This window comes from Spodoptera frugiperda, chromosome 6 (genome assembly GCF_023101765.2).
Source record: "Spodoptera frugiperda isolate SF20-4 chromosome 6, AGI-APGP_CSIRO_Sfru_2.0, whole genome shotgun sequence".
NCBI classification, from domain to species: Eukaryota; Metazoa; Arthropoda; class Insecta; order Lepidoptera; family Noctuidae; genus Spodoptera; species Spodoptera frugiperda.
The window spans coordinates 714,716-731,447 of NC_064217.1; the positions used below are offsets into that span (position 1 = coordinate 714,716).

Here is a 16,732-nt window from a genome sequence, read left to right on the forward strand (position 1 = left end):
TCGAGACTAACTAACCTTCTGTTGCAGTCTCTGCACCTCGTTGCGTACGTCTCGACGCAGCTCGGCCAGGGCCGCGTCGTGAGACGCGTGGGCCGCCTGCACGGACGGCGGGGGCGCTGCGGGCGCGGCCTGCGGGGGCGCGGCTTGCGGGGGTGGAGGCGCGGGCTGCGAGGGCGCGGCTGCCGGCCGGCGTTCCTCCAGCTCTTCCTCGATGGTGTCCTGGCGCGAGCTGGCGCCACTAGCGCTGCGCCCCTTGGCGAACGTGGCCTGCCGCGGGCACAACGTTACGTCACACGTCACATTATGGTGAATGTTGATTGGTACTGAGTGCAATGATCTTATGTCTACATAATTCTGTACCTTCCGTCTAGTTCTGTACAGTAGCTACGTAGTTCATAATTATAAGAGACTACCTCCTACTAGTTAGTTTCTTACTGATTTTGAATGTTAATGGATCTGAATGAAAGTCAAAAAGAAGAAAATTTGGGAGCCTCGGGCACCTTCAGCGAAAGCGCCGACGCCGCAGGGAGCGCGGCCGGCGGCGCGGCGGACGGCGTGGGCGCCGCCGGGGGCGCGGCGTGGGACGCGGCGTCGGGCGCGGCGGGCGGGCGGTCGCGCGCGCTGAGACTGCGCGTGAAGGCGGCCCGCGCCGGCTCGGCCGCGCCGCCCGCGTCCAGCGAGCCGGTGGCCAGCAGGCGCCCCCACTTGCCGCGCGCCGCCGCGGGCGCGGCCGGGGGCGCGGCGGAGGGCGCCGGGTCGCCGCGCTCGGGGTCGGGCGCGGGCGCGGCGGGCGCCGGGCGCGGCGCGGGCGCGGGCGCGGCGGCGACGCTGCGCTCGCGGCGGAAGCGCGAGAAGATCTTGCGCACGAGGTGGTCCTGCGCCTGCTCGAGCTGCGGCTCCCGCTTGCGGCGCTCCATGAGCTCGCGCTCGCGGCGCACGTCGGCCACCTTGCGGAAGATGAGGCGGTGGCGCAGGTTGTAGGTGAGCGTGAGGTTCCGCGCGAAGCTGTTGGCGAAGGCCTGGTAGAAGTCCAGCACCTCCAGCAGGCGGTCGCGCTTGATGGTGTGCAGGTCGCAGTAGGTGAGCGCGCGCACGTTGGCCGCGGACTGGCCGACGGCGCTGTCCTTCCAGAACGAGTCCCCGAACACGTCGCCCTTGCCTGCGAACGCGAAAATCTAAGGTTAGAAAGTTTCGTCGACTCATATTATACGATAGCTTTCATTACATACATAAGCTATAAGTAAGTAAGCAGCGACAATGGAACTTATAGCTTTCTATACCGTCCGAAAAATGTCTAATCGGTAATAGATTTGACTTTGACTATGATGTATGGAATCGTAAATGCATCCTCGACTCGGTAGAAAATCTTAAAAGTATTACTTTGTACAAAGTTTTATTTTACTTGAAATGTATGTATGTATGTGTGTGAAGTAAATATTAACAGCATAAAAGAGTTGTTATTTAAAATTAAAACAAAAAGAAAGGAGAAACTAAAATGTGATTATGTGGCGAGATGACATACGATCGAAGCCGAGCCCAGGTAACAGGGGCTAGGTGGACGGGAGCTCACATACCGAGAATAGCGACGACCTCGTCGTCCTGGATGACCTCGAGGCTGCCCGTGACGATGAAGCAGAGCGAGTCGATGGACTCGCCCGTGTGGTACAGCAGGTCCCCGGGCGCCGAGTGCGACATCTGGAAGTGCATGGCCAGCGCGCGCAGGCAGCCGTCCGACGCCAGGCGGAACGCGGGGTGCTCGTTGAACACCTTGCGGTTCAGGTGCACGCAGATGTCCGCCTTCATGTCCTTGGGGCAGTAGTTCAGCACCTGCGCACGGACGCCGTGAGCCGGGCGCCGCCGGCGGGCCGGGCCGGGCCGGGCCGGGCGCGCCGGGCGGGCCTTACCTTGTCGGTGTCCAGTCCCTTAGTCATGGCCCACGTGGACACCACGTAGTCCATGACGCGCTCGCTCAGCGCCTTGGGCACCTCGTGCAGCTTCATGAACTCGCGCACGTTGTTCAGCATGTCGTGGTACTTGGCCGTGGCGGAGGTCATCTGCTGGATGATGGTGGTCACGTGGCCGAATATGGTGGCGTACAGCAGGGCTGGCAACATTGCAACGCTTCGCGGTGAGCCCGCGCCGCTCACGCGTTACTTTGGCAATACTTTACATTCAATGTTACATTACAGTTTATGTACATAGGAACCGTACGATTCGTATGCATCTTCGGGCCCGACAAATGCTACTTTAGGTACTACTCTACCTATGTCATCTCACAGCTGATAGCACAAACTAAATGAGCCCTTCTATAGATAGCGGGGATTACATCACGACGGTGTGAACAGTTCGTGGTCCCGAGTACGACTGTACTCTGTCGCTTACTTGTGACTACGACCAGTCTAGTTCAAGCATCAAGTTGATATAAAGGAAATTAGTATTAGTAGTCCGCATTATATAGTTAAATTTAAATGTTGGAAAAAATGCATCGTCAAAGTTTATCAGACATAAAATATCATGACACCGTTCCGAGTGGTCCAAACCAACATAATATTACAGAGAGCGTCACGTACGACGCCAGGCGGGGACACTAGAGCAATCCCATGGCGTTAGACGTTATATCTATGTAATAGTAGAGTAGCCCGCACTTGACGTACGTACGTGAGGCTCGCACCACGTATGTGACGCGCCGTGACGCTTCGTGGGCCTGCACGGGGACTCGGGGCGGACGAGGACAAACAACTCAATACAAACAAAACGATACATGGGCAGTGGACGGAACACAGGACGACGAGGGGGGTGGGGGCCAACACACACTCGAGTGCGGGGTGCGGGTAGAGGGGGGAGAAGGAGGGGGCGAGTGGGGAGGGCGCGGCCCCCGCCGCAGTGGCTGCGCGGGGGTCGCGCCGTGCTCCGGCTAATAACAGAAGAATTCCGGCACCTGCCACTATCATCATGCAGATGGTGAAGATCTTCTCGTTATCGGTCTCGGCGGCGACGTTGCCGAAGCCCACGGAGGTCATGCAGGTCATGGTGAAGTAGAGCGCGGTCACGTACATGGTCTTGCGAGACGGGCCGTTGACGAGTTCGGGCCCGTCCGATTCGTTGGACCACACGTACGAGTACGGGCTCTGAGTCACGTTGGCGAGCTTCCACAGCCACGAGTACTGCAGGCCCGAGTCGGCGTCGGAGCGGCCGATGCTATACCAGACGCAGGCGAGCCAGTGCGCCACCAGCATGTAGAAGCAGAGCAGCAGGATCAGCATGGCGGCGCCGTACTCCAGGTACCGGTCCAACTTGCGCACCACGCGGCCCAGGCGCAGCAGGCGCACCACCTTCAGCGCGCTGAACAGGCTGCCGATACCCTGCGGACAGTCAGCGTCAGTCGGGGGCCGGGCGTGGCGTCCCGCGCCCGGCCCCGCTACTCACGTCCTCGTCGTGGTCGAACGCGTTGAACACGTCGTAAGGCAGGCACGACAGCAGGTCGATCAGGAACCACGACTTGAAGTAATTCTTCCGGATCACCTTCGGGTCGCTGACCACCTCGCCGCCGGGGCCCACGAAGGTGGTGTGGAAGTTCAGCACTATGTCGATGAAGAAGACGACGTCCACGATGGAGTCGATGACGAGCAGCGACACGTCTTCGCTCGTCTTGTTCTTGAAGGCCACGTTGTAGGGCACCATGATGGCCGTGTAGAAGGTGAGGCAGAGGATGATCCAGTCCCAGATGGCCTTGAAGGCGCAGTAGTGCAGCAGGATGTGCGGCGGCGTCTTGGGCGCCTCCTGCCGGTACTGCGGCAGCACGTCGCCCGACAGCGACATCACCTGCGCACACGCACCGTCTCAGCTCGGCCCGCGCCACGCCTAGCTCAGCAAGCCATGCGCGGGTCGCGGGACCGAGCGTTACAGTAACTCGAATCACGAATGTAGCTGGCGGCAGCGGTGCGGTAGTGTAGAGTGCGTGTTTACATGGTGGGCGGGAGTACTGACATGCGCCAGGTGGCTCGCGCGCTGCGGCTCCTTCAGCGCCGGCAGCGCCGACACCAGCACGGACCGCGACCGCGTCACCGACCGCGCCAGCTTCGCGAACTTGGACAGCCCTGCGGACAGACACAGTCGGTCACGCGGCGCTCGGGCCGAGTCGCCCGGTGATACACTGAGTACTGGCCTCCTTTGGGGTCGTCCGCGTCGATGGGCTGCTTGAGCGCCGTGATGTCTCGGAACGTGAGCAGGAACAGCACCACCAGCTCGCGCTCGTTGCGGATGGGCGCCACGTGCACCAGCAGCCACAGCGGCGTGCCTGCAACACGACTCACGTCAGGCGCGGCCCACACGCGCCGCCTACACTCGCCGCCTACACTCGCCGCGCTACGTACGGTTCTTCTTGTAGAGCAGGATTTCGAACTGGTCGGCGAGGTGGTGGTCGAGCGCGCGGTCCACTCGCTCCACCGCCTCCTTCTCCGTCAGCTCGCCGTACATCCACGTGCACCTGTGGGCGCCAAGCTACATTTGTTACACCTATCTATTGTTGGAAATTATATTATTTTCTGATTGTATTGCTTGTGATGAATCTCACGCGTACAAATCACATTGTAGATAATTTGGACTTTTCGGTCTGATTTGGAAATTTCGATCGATACCCAAGACTTCAATAAAATGAAATAGTTTTTTCCAAAATGCATGTCGCGACACTCGTGCGCCATATATAAATATTCCAAAAAAAGGCCTATAGATATTTCTAAATAAATTATGTCTAGTTTAATTTTGTCGTAAAATGCGCCTGAAAGGAGATGTCGTTACTCGGCGCAGTTTTTTAAGTAGCAAAATGGAAATTAGATTACAGCACAACAACATAGAAATGTATGAAAATTCCAATGTATAAAACCCCCGGAAAATTTTCCGGGCAGACTATTGTCCGACCAACTGAGTAAGTAATTGGTCCATTTCGAATTCGGTGTGTAGTTACTGGAAGTGGCTCAATGGTTGCGGTCACCTGCATGATTTCTGCATGACCTCCGCGCGGTTGTAGCCGCTCATCTTGCAGAACGTCTCGTTGCAGTACACGATCGGGTAGTCCACGATCTGTGCGTTGGCCAACAGGAAGCTGCTGTCTGCTGCAGAGAAGCGGTCAGAGGTTAGTGCGGGGCGGGGCGGGGCGGGGCGGGGCGGGGGGGGACACTACAACAGTGCCGGGGCACTCACGCTGCGAGGAGGAGCGCCGGATGATGTTCTCCAGGAAGGTGTTCTGCGGGGCCACGAGCCCCCGGCGGCCGCCCGGCATGCCGCCGCTAGCCTGGCTCCGTGGCGTCACATGCCGTCCGCCATCTCACTCGCCGCGCCACCTGAAGTATAATGTCAGCCATCATTCGGCACATTCGGTTGTATGAGACACGAGGACGTTCTAAATGGAGATCGGCAATACCTAATACCTGGCCACAGAATAATAAGTTGACCTGACCTCAATGAACAAAAATGACATACCAATACTATGGATTTTTTTCTAGGCCCTGTGAAGGTCATTCGTTTTTCGATCTATATACCTCGCAGTTAGTTAGTTAGTAGTCAATAATCTCCTAAGTTTTCACTTTGATGTGAGATTTTAAAAGATTCCGTAGTTTAAAAATCAGTCTAGAGGAGCTGTACCCACGCAGTTTCACTTTCCGTAGGATTTTCATGATAAAAATCTAAAGTTTTAATACTTTTCAGCAAATCTCCACCGATATTTGGTTTATAAGATGGACCATCCAAATTGTGCCAATGCACATCCAAATTGTCACAACACGATTGTTGTGATAAAAATTATCCTTTGTCCTTCCTTGGCTTTCAAATTAACGGAGTGCGGACGTTACCATTGCCGCTGTACCACTGTCTGCCCCGAAGTTCCATAGTGTCCCCGCCTACGTACCCGTGGCCTGGGACAATATTATACTAGCGAGCAGTGAGCACACTGCTTACTGACTGGATAATACAGTATCACAAAAGGAAGTCAAGGTAAGGTAGGTGTAGGTACCTAGGTACAGGTATTTTGTGTTCAATAATCTATACTTATAATCATCATCATCATCAGCCGAGAGACGTCCACTGCTGAACAAAGGCCTCCCCTTGGTCCTCCACGTAGAACGACAAGCCGCCACCTGCATCCACTGGCTCCCCGCCACTCTGACGATGTCGTCGGTCCACCTAGTGGGAGGTCTGCCCACGCTGCGTCTTCCGGTCCGCGGTCGCCACTCAGTCACCTTCCTGGCCCAGCGGCCATCAGTCCTCCGAGCGACGTGGCCTGCCCATTGCCACTTCAGCCTGCATATTTTGAGAGCTATGTCTGTAACTCTTGTTCTTTGGCGAATTTCCATATTTCGGATTTTGTCGCGCAAAGATACTCCGAGCATAGCTCTCTCCATCGCGCGCTGGGCGACTCTGAGCCTTTCTAAAAGGCCAGCAGTTAGGGACCATGTCTCGGTACCGTACGTCATCACTGGCAACACACACTGGTTGTACATCCTGGTCTTCAGACACTGCGGGATTTTTGACGAGAAGACTTCATGCAACTTCCCAAATGCTGCCCATCCGAGTTGGATTCTTCGGGCGACCTCTTTCTCGAAGTTGGACCTACCTAGCTGGATGATCTGACCCAGGTATGTGTAGTGGTCTACAACTTCGAGTATATCGTTCCCAACGACAACCGGTATAGGTGCAACATGGACATTTGACATGATTTTCGTCTTGTCCATGTTCATTTTAAGGCCCACCTGTTGGGAAACGGTATTGAGGTCGCTGAGCATGGTGTTCAGCTCTTCCAGCGACTCTGCCATTACGACTATGTCATCGGCGAAACGGAGATGAGTGATGTATTCGCCATTAATGTTGATGCCGCGTCCGCTCCAGTCCAAGAGCTTAAAAACGTCCTCCAGTGCGTTCGTGAATAGTTTCGGAGATATAACGTCTCCCTGTCTCACGCCCTTCCGCAACTGGATTGGCCTCGTAGTCTCTTCCTGGAGTCGGATGCGCATGGTGGCGTTGTTATACAAACACTTCAAAACCTCGATGTATCTATAGTCGATGTGGCACCGCTGGAGAGACTGCAGCACCGCCCAGGTTTCGATTGAATCGAAGGCTTTCTCATAGTCCACAAACGCCAAGCATAGTGGCAAGTTATACTCCTCGGTCTTCTGTATAACCTGCCGCAGCGTATGAATGTGGTCTATGGTACTGAAACCTTTTCGGAATCCGGCTTGTTCGGGAGGCTGGAAGTCATCAAGCCTGCGTTCGAGACGGTTCGTGATGACCCTCGAAAACAGCTTATACACATGGCTCAGAAGTGAGATAGGTCTGTAGTTCTTTAGCAGACAGTTGTCGCCTTTTTTAAAGAACAGAACCACCACACTCCGTTGCCATGCTGCCGGCGTGGTTCCCTCGAGTATGACGGAATTGAATAGCTTCTGGAGGACTAAAAGTATCGGTTTTCCACCCGCTCGCAGAAGTTCCGACGTGATTCCGTCATCGCCCGGCGCCTTGTTGTTTTTAAGCTGTTTGAGAGCCATCCTAATCTCGTACAGGCTGATGTCTGGGATATCCTCAGTGTAGTGCCGCGTCAGTTTAGCTCTTGGGTCCCGAGCTGTACCGACGATGGGTTGCCGTGTTGAGGTGTATAACTGTCCGTAAAACCTCTCGAGCTCTCCGAGGATCTCGGACTTCGACGAGATGACGCTGCCATCCTCGGTCTTCAGCCTCGTCATTTGGCTTTGCCCAACAGACGAATTCTTTGCGAAGACTTTTGAGCCCTTGTTTCGCTCAATTAAGTCTCTGACTCTTGCGGCGTTATAGGCCCGCAGGTCACGTCGCATGTATTTCGAGATTCGTCTATTGAGCTTGCCGTATTCAGACATATCGTCTGAAGACTGCAGCCTCATCTCGCTACGATCCTTAAGAAGTTTTAAGGTTCCGTCGGAGAGCTTTTGGGGCCTGTTTCGGCGGGGGTCTTGAAGAAGTCTGACCCCACTGCTCGGACAGTTTCCACCAACCCATTATTTATCTCGTCCACGTTTCCACAATCAGCTAGACACTGGAAGCGATTTTGCAGTTGGAGTTGGAACTGCTCGGGGTTTTGGATCTGGGCACGTCCAGGGCGGAGCGTGGACTTCACCAGGCGTGACCGCTCTAGTTTTACATTGATGTTCAGTGTGCCCCTGACAATACGGTGATCGCTACCGGTTTTCACCTTCGCTATCACAGAGACATCACTGAATATACGTCTTTCGGTCGCCATGATGAAGTCGATCTCATTTTTGGTAGAACCATCAGGGCTTATCCATGTCCACTTCTTGGCCGGTCGCTTCTGGAAGAAGGAGTTCATCAAATAGAGTCTCTCCCTCTCCATAAAGTCGACCAGCCGCTGGCCCCGATGGTTTCGCTGCCCATATCCAAATGGCCCTATTCTCAACTCATCGCTATTCCGTGTGCCCACCTTTGCATTGAAATCCCCCATCACAACGGTGAAGTGTGTTTCGGAGGAGTGTATGGCTTTTGAAATTTCCTCATACAGAGCCTCTACTTCGTCGTCACAATGTGTCGAGGTCGGCGCATATACCTGTATGACCTTCAGCGAATACCGGTTAGATATTCTGAGTATAAGGTACGCTACCCTGTTCGACACACTGTCGACCTCACACACGTTGTTGACGAGAGACTTGCGGACGAGAAATCCGACACCACCCTGGGATTTACGGTCTCCTTCCCGGAAGAAGAGCAAGTTGCCGGAATCTAGGATTATCGTATCCTGACCCTCTCTTCGGATTTCAGATAGTCCCAAGATGTCCCACCGCATTTTGCTCAATTCTTCCTCCAGCTCGACAATCTTCTCATCAGTCCGCAGTGTGCGGATGTTGTGCGTTGCCAGGGCCAAAGTTCGTCGGGGGTGGTAGCGCTTTCTCTGCCGGGGATTCTTAGCACCCCTGCTCCGCCGTTACCTGATCCGCTACCTAGATCAGGAATAGCGGAGCTGCCGGGGACTGGGGGCCGTATAATTATGTTGTCGCTCATAGTGAAAAGGATGGGGGGGGGTTGCCATAATCCCCACGCTTGGCAGGCGGCTTGGGGATCGCAGTTAGGTCACCGATAAATTTTGAGAATGCTGCTGCCCATTCCTCGGTGGCTGGTCGCAGTTTTAGGACGTACCCGGGTCCAAGGACGTACCCGGGTCCAATACTTATAATAAATCTGTAGAAAGATCAATTCTGTACATGAAATATATTTCCAAAATAACTATCAGCGGGTGATTAGTGATCGATACTGACGCCAAAAATGCAATCAGATTTTTTTTGTCTGTCTGTCTGTCTGTATGTTCTTTATAGAAATAAAAACCACTCGACAGATTTCAACGAAACTTGGTACAATTGTTCTTCATACTCCTGGGCAGGTTATAATATACTTTTCATCACGCTACGATCAATAGGAGCAGAGCAGTGAAGGGAAATGTTGGCAAAACAGGAGAACTTACTCCATTTTTTAAGCTTCCGTCGCGTGTGCATCCTTAATGGTTAAAGCTACACAGAAATCATGTATGACGGTAATGTTCTCCTTAAATATTCCACGACAGCAAATGTCTATCTTTTATGGTTGACTCACAATAACACGTATAACTCCCGATAGCTTAGCAGTTCGGAGCTTTCTGATTATATTTGTCTACTCTTACGTTTATAACACTCTAATTTATTCATTCATTCATTCATTCATATTATAATAAATCTGTAGAAGGGTCAATTCTGTACATTGAAAATATTGAAAGAATAAATAGCAGAGGGTGTTCCCAAATATGTGATATTTTTTTTTTGTCTGTCTATCTTATTTTTCAGTTTTATTCTACAAAACGCGAGCTCAACAGCAGTAGCTCAATAGAGGGATCTCCTTAATTATTATGGGCCTCGCTGTATTTGGGTCCAATAGATATTTATAAGATGTCATTGTCAGAGTTACTCAAAATGGAGAAATAAAACTTCCACGCGAAGACCGACATCCGCGCGGACGGAGTCGCGGGCGGAAGCTAGTAACAAATAAATTGTTCATATGTATTAATAAAACATTTAATAAAACTGTTACAGTGTAATTTTGTACATTGAAAATATGAAAGAAATAAATAACTTGGGGTGTTACTAGATAGACACCGAACTGCGAGATTATACATATTTTTGTCTGTCTGTATGTTCATGCATCACGCAAAAACCACCGATACATGTTACGATGGAACTTGGTATAATTATATTTTAATATCCTGAGCACAACACTACACACTACACAACTGGGTACTTTTTACCGAAAAACTATATACCTACTTATGTCACAGAAAAATAACAAGATTCGTAGTTTTATAAACTTACGGATCTTGTTATTTTCAGGTGGCATATAACTACATTAAAAAACCAACTTAATTGTGCGGCTCGATCCCTAGACACGACTACTGCACCAAACGCGAATATGTTTGTCGAGTGTTGGGTCCCAGGGGCCTTACGCTGCAACTGTAGGGCTGATGTGCTCGAAATTTTAAGTGTGGGAGAGCCATGCTTTGGCACGGTTCCTGCTCGACCGGAGTGATACTACGGCCTCACAGAAAACCGACGTGAAACAACGCTTGCGTTGTGTGAGTGAGGTTACCAGAGGCCCAACTCCTCCCTTCCTAATTTTCCCAATCCCCGATTCCCGAACAACAACCCTTAAATTCCTAACCCCCAAAAAACCGGCAACGCACTTGTAACGCCTCTGGTGTTTCAAGTGTTCATGGGCGGCGGCGATCGTTTACCATCAGGTGATACGTCTGCTCGTTTACCCGGCGGGTTTCATAAAAAAAAACTTGAATAGCTATTGTAAATGCGAAAGTTTGTGAGTTGACAAGACCAGGATGCAATTTGGAACAGTGGTAGATTATGGTCTGGAATAACACATGGAATAGCTAATAATTTTTATTTTTAAAATTCATTACCCTGTGTCACAGAATAAAAATATACCTACCTAGTACCAAATGCACTGAGGACGAGTAATCACGTATAGTAAGTTTATTTACCTCTTCAGTCTGTTGTATACTATGTATGCATTGGCTTGTCCAAGAAAATTAGATATCTAACAATGGAACCGACAACTGCACAGTGTGGCCCCTTACATCATATTATTATGTATCTTAATGTTGTACCTAAAGTGAATTTTCCTGACAGGATGACAATGCGGACAGAAGGTGGCTGATATATGAAGTTTGTGTAAGTATCAGGAGGTGAGTACCTTCTCACCCGTACGTTGTGTGGTGGGAGGCGGACGATCGTAATATGAAGCAGGCGGCCGTGGCGGGGCAGCAGAGTCAAACTGAGGTTAAGTTGTCAAGTGTGTAAGTGTACCGAATCACCGCTCTCCGTGTGTAATACAATTAACAGTTTAGTGGAGTGTCGGCACCTCCACATGTGTGCCAGGCCACGTTAGGCGGCCCAGACTACACGCGTCCTTCACTCACGCATAACTGACGCCGTCCGTCCGTCCGTCCGTCACGAGTCACGATATATACGTACTGAATTAAAATAAAAACAATTTTGGTTGGAACTACACTTTGCCATGATACGGCCTGTTGGTACGGAGCCGGGGCCTGCAACCGTCCGTTGTAGTTACGTTCTCATTTAACAATCCGCACAAATTCCTTTTATTATTGTTGGTTACAAAAAGTAGCTTATGTCATTATTTCTTTAACTATCAACATTTAAAAATCACATCAATTCGTTGCTTTGCTCTGTTTTATTAGGGTCTGGAGTCTGATGATGAAACCAAGAGACAGTCGGCCCATACATACTCATACGAACGATTTTATCATAACAGCGCCTGAACTATTTTCATAGCAGTTTTTTTGTATGAAGGTGTAAAAAAGTTAGCCCTATTTTTTTGTACATTATTTTTTTTTAGATTTATCACGTTGTAATAGGACGTGGGGCAATTGTAATCCATGTCCACATATCATTTATTCCGTGTTCCATGAAGTGAACTACCGGCTACAGTTGGTCGGTGGCTGGTAGAGGCTGTGTGCATTATTGCGCACCCTACTGCTACTGACTCCTGTACCTACGGACTACAGGGGATTTTTTTTTAAATAAACCAGTAATCGATCAGACGTATTACCAGCAAGCCCATGGACACTTGAAACACCAGAGGCGTTACAAGTGCGTTGCCGGCCTTTTGGGAGTTAGGAATTTAAGGGTTGTTGTTTGGAAATCGGGGATTGGGAAGATTGGGAAGGGGGGAATTGGGCCTCCGGTAACCTCACTTACACAACGAAACACAACGCAAGCGTTGTTTCACGTCGGTTTTCTGTAAACCATTGATAGTATTTATATATTATATTACTCTTTTCTCGGTCTCGAAATGGTTCATTTTTAGGGTTCCGTAGCCAAATGGCAAAAAACGGAACCCTTATAGATTCGTCATGTCTGTCTGTCTGTCCGTCTGTCCGTCCGTCCGTATGTCACAGCCATTTATTTCCGAAACTGTTGGGCCTACAAAGTTGAAACTTTGTAAGATGGTGTATTTCGGTAACCGCTATTAGAATTTTGAATAAAAATTAATAAATTTAAAAATTAAAGGGGGGCACTCCATACATGGAAATGATTCAAAAAAAATTTTTTCAGCTTACATATCCGTGATGGGTGTCTATGGATAGGTCTTTAAAAACATTAAGGTCCTTAAAACCACTTTTCGTCAAAATCAATCGTTTGAAAGTTAGACGCATCCAAAGTGGAAAAATGTGTGTCCCCCCCCTCTAACTTTTAAAATAAGAGAGTGAGAAAACTGAAAAAAATATATGCTGTAGATTTCAATGGAAACTAACAACGAAAATTGGTTTGAACGAGATTTCATTATTAGTTTTTAAGAAATAAAGCATTTTCAAAAACCGCAAATATAACTTTGTCGTTCATACAAACACTATATAAAACCAAGTTATTTTACAACTTTTATATTATGTCATCTACTTGCTGTTACGGAACCCTTCATGAGCGAGTCCGACTCGCACTTGGCCGGCTTTTTGTACACCCGGTGTTCGAACGTTTCGAACTGACAGTTGCAGCCATAATGATCCCTGCACCTCTATTATGTTCTATTATATTCTATTGAATACAAAAAGGTACGAAAATCCTGTAATGCAGTGATATTGTTATATTTAGAGTAGGTACTAGAAGTACAATGAAATACATCACTTTTATATTATAAGAAATAATATGGGATCGTCTTGGTCTACCAATACGATCTGTTTTGCAAAAAATACCTTTCCAAACACAAAGTTAAAACAAACTTAACATTCGGAAGTAGCGCCGTACAGTCAGCCTCACCTTGTTGAACAATAGCACCAATACAAATACACTCTTACCACAAACATAGTCTACGGGGAACGTGCACAGCATTACACTAGTGCGGACGTTACATTGTAGGCGATGATTGTAATTTTGTTGGTGTTCCTTTCTTCAGTGTACCTCCGAGGTAGAGCCGCGACTCTTGTGTGCAGCAGTGGAGGCTGGAGGCGGTCCATCGACCACCCAGTCCACAATAAGACTTATTGCGGCACCGCGCGGAACTTTGTCAATAACAGGAGGCAATCGTTTTACCTTCAGGGATCATTTTGTACGACTTTCCCCTACACCAAGTTTCGTAACCCGACCGATATTTATATGTGTTATGCATGTTCAAAATGCAGACAGACCGACAAAAAAATTTTTATCCACATATTTGGGTTTGGTCTCTATCTAGTAACTATCGATAGTAACTAGCAGAGGCCATTATTTTTTTTTAATATTTTCAATGCACAGAATTTACACATTTACAGTTTTATAATATGTATAGATTTGACAATATGAGGCATAGGTACCTACATACTTGATGCTTACAATACGTGAGCGCTCAGTGGACACCGACACTGTGCCTAGTTACAGAAGATGTACAGGTGTACGGTAGACGGTAACCTCCGGGTGCAGGGTGCTAGTATAATTGTTATTTGTAATAGTTCATTGTTTGTATAGCTAACTTTATATTCACGATTTGCTAAAATTTCACTCGTACAGAAAATAATGAAGGTAGGTATAATGACTTTGATTACGTTTACAAATTAGTTTGGACCTACCTACTTGAGTATTTTGCTGCTCGCCTAAACAAAATGACTGACTGAAATTAAACTAACTACATCTTTAGTAAATACTAGCCACTGTTACTTCCACGCGGTTTCACCCTCAGCTTCTCTTGATCGTAGCACGATGTGTTATAGCCTACCTTCCTCGATGGACTATCAAACACAAAACACAAACAATTGTCCAATTCCGAAAATTTGCGCGTTCAAACAAACAAACAAACTCTTCAATATATTAATATAAGATGTAATTATCCAAAAGATGCTACAGGGAGACGTACAACACAGACATGGCAAACTTATAATACTTTATAAACTTTTTACCTTTTACGTCGCGTCGGGTAAACACGACAATATATGTATATTGTTGCCTGTTTGGACACCCAGCCTCGATATTAGCCTAGTGCTGGGCTAAACGATTAGTACAGGGCTTAGGCTGCCCAACTCCACTGCTTAATTCAGCCTCTACTTATTTTTTGGGAATCTTTAATTCTAGCTAGTTACGGAGGTTTAACTAAAAACTCATCTCATTTGATCTCATTTTTGAAGACAAGTCAGCTATTGACAGTCATTGAGAGGAAGGTCAGTGTGGAGTTCAATGACATAAAATAATCATTTTCATCAAAACACTTACATAAGTACCTGTCAAGTTAAAAGTAAACCTAAACGTTAACGGGAAGTAGGTGTAAGCACAACATGTAGTAGCAGAGTTAGTCACTGACACAAAGCGATGGATGCTAGACCGAGGAGACGTATCGATGGATACGTGACGGAGCTGCAAGCCACCAGACCTTCAGCGTTGTGGCGCTGGTAGGGCAAGGAAACAAACAAGTCAAGTACGTACACAACGGCGGCAGTCACAGTGCAGATCGATATTATTGTTTACGTGTGTGAGCGAGCATCCAGCAGAAGTAGGGCTCCGTCGCTGCTCAGCTCGAGATAATCCACTTAGCAGCTGCGGCGGCCGCCGTCCACCCCTCGCACTGCCCGCGGCACCAGCGCTCGCATCGCTCGATACGAGCGCTCGGCTCGCGTCACACCAACACTGCACCGCACACGCGATCGAATGTCTACGGCTACGTCAATTAACTCTGCAAGCGCGGATGGCGCCGTCCGCACCACGGCCGTCGCCAGCGACTGCTCGACACGCGAGCCTCGACAGACGGCTCGGCGGCCCGGCCCTTAGCGTGCTGTCCACCAGCCCATGAGACGACGGGAGCGCGCTGCCGACCTTAGCTATGCTATATTCTAACACAGTTTGGAGTGGATCATGTTTGGCGTGGAGTCGCGTGCTTGCGCGGAGGGCGGGCGCGGCCGGGAGTGCGGCGGCTCGGGCCGTGACACTGCCAGTACTGGCACAGTGGCGCGGCGCGAGCTCCGCGCAGGCGCGCCGCCGCCTTACGTAACGCGCTCTGACTCTCGTGCTCAGTCACCATTGTTTGTGCTGTCTTGCCGCTCTTGAGGGCTTCGAGCCTTTTACTATTTGTGTCATTTGATTGGCTACATCCAACATGTGCACGTACTTTACCAGCCCTCGGTGACTGTACACCACCAGTTTTCTGTTATACTCATCATAAAGCATCTGCATCGCTATGAGCCGCGACCTCTTCTGCGTTCGCTCTTATTTGTAGGTTGTTGTCGAACAAAACAGGATGGAATGGGCCCGGAAGGTAGGAGCCGCAGAATGCGGGGCCCCGAGTTCCACAGAGGCTGTGTTGGTTGACGACGCCGACGTGAGTCGGTCGCGGTCTCTCATCTCGTCTCGGCAATCGTAGTGAAAATTACTTAACGCCTTTTAATTTCTCAAATGGGTGGGCAGGCAGGGTTCGAATCAGTAGTTCCGGATATTAAAGCGTCCAAACAAATTCTTCACCTTTTCAATTGGTAGATATTGATGTCACAGTCATAACACTCATAGCAGTAATAGTGCGTTATCTATATAATTATATAAAACACTGTCGTTCCTGACTGAATGACTGAGGGCCCGACAACGCACAGCCGAAACTACCAGTCGTATTCCCTCTCCCGTAAGGGGAGAAAGGGGTGCATTGAAACTTTTTACTTAACCAGTTTTTATCTAAGTACTGAACCACTTTTTATCTAGGTACCGAACCGATTTGGAAGAAATTCGGTTTAAATATACATAGGTAAGCTAAAATACGAAAAAGGTAAAAAAAATATTTTATCCCGTAAATCCAACGGGGCCGGAAATATCGGGTTTAATAAAATATTGCTTTCCTTAATATGACATAGTTATTTCTTATATAATATGTGGGTAACAATTAAGGATCCTGTCGGACTAATGACTAATAATAAATATTGTGGTTATTATTAACCACAATTACTTATGCACGTAAGGTAAGTTAACCAAATAAGGCCTACCTTATTTTTATTACCGCCTAGCTCGTAGGTTTAAAATGACAATGGGCTGATAATTTCAAAATCTTATATTTATTTATTAAACTTTGTAATAATAGAATCAAAATGGCTTTAGAAACAAAAATTTCAATTTTGTAAACACAAATAACGAAAGTGTCACTTTGGCCTTATTGGGAACCCTGTGTCTTAATAAGGCCTCAATAAAAACTAGTAAGTATTCAA

At 48.9% G+C, this 16,732-nt stretch overlaps 1 protein-coding gene across 4 annotated transcripts in view; it reads right to left on the reverse strand.

Moving 5' to 3' along the window:
• LOC118267369 (potassium voltage-gated channel protein eag) overlaps nucleotides 1-16,635 on the reverse strand; it is a 20,570-nt gene extending 3,935 nt beyond the window's left edge. The window contains exons 1-12 of one of the 4 annotated variants that reach the window (XM_035581284.2): nucleotides 15,018-16,635; nucleotides 5,200-5,339; nucleotides 4,991-5,111; nucleotides 4,374-4,486; nucleotides 4,166-4,297; nucleotides 3,967-4,097; nucleotides 3,427-3,822; nucleotides 2,939-3,362; nucleotides 1,905-2,104; nucleotides 1,575-1,827; nucleotides 501-1,159; nucleotides 16-267 (exon numbers count right to left, since the gene is read on the reverse strand). In XM_035581284.2, coding sequence (XP_035437177.2) covers nucleotides 16-267; nucleotides 501-1,159; nucleotides 1,575-1,827; nucleotides 1,905-2,104; nucleotides 2,939-3,362; nucleotides 3,427-3,822; nucleotides 3,967-4,097; nucleotides 4,166-4,297; nucleotides 4,374-4,486; nucleotides 4,991-5,111; nucleotides 5,200-5,278 — 2,760 coding nt within the window. In that variant the 5' untranslated portion in view covers nucleotides 5,279-5,339; nucleotides 15,018-16,635. Of the gene's footprint in view, nucleotides 1-15; nucleotides 268-500; nucleotides 1,160-1,574; nucleotides 1,828-1,904; nucleotides 2,105-2,938; nucleotides 3,363-3,426; nucleotides 3,823-3,966; nucleotides 4,098-4,165; nucleotides 4,298-4,373; nucleotides 4,487-4,990; nucleotides 5,112-5,199; nucleotides 5,340-14,975 lie in introns of all 4 variants that reach the window. The other 3 variants (XM_035581285.2, XM_035581287.2, XM_035581283.2) reach the window with 3 other exon arrangements.
• Between the last annotated feature and the right edge of the window lie 97 nt (nucleotides 16,636-16,732).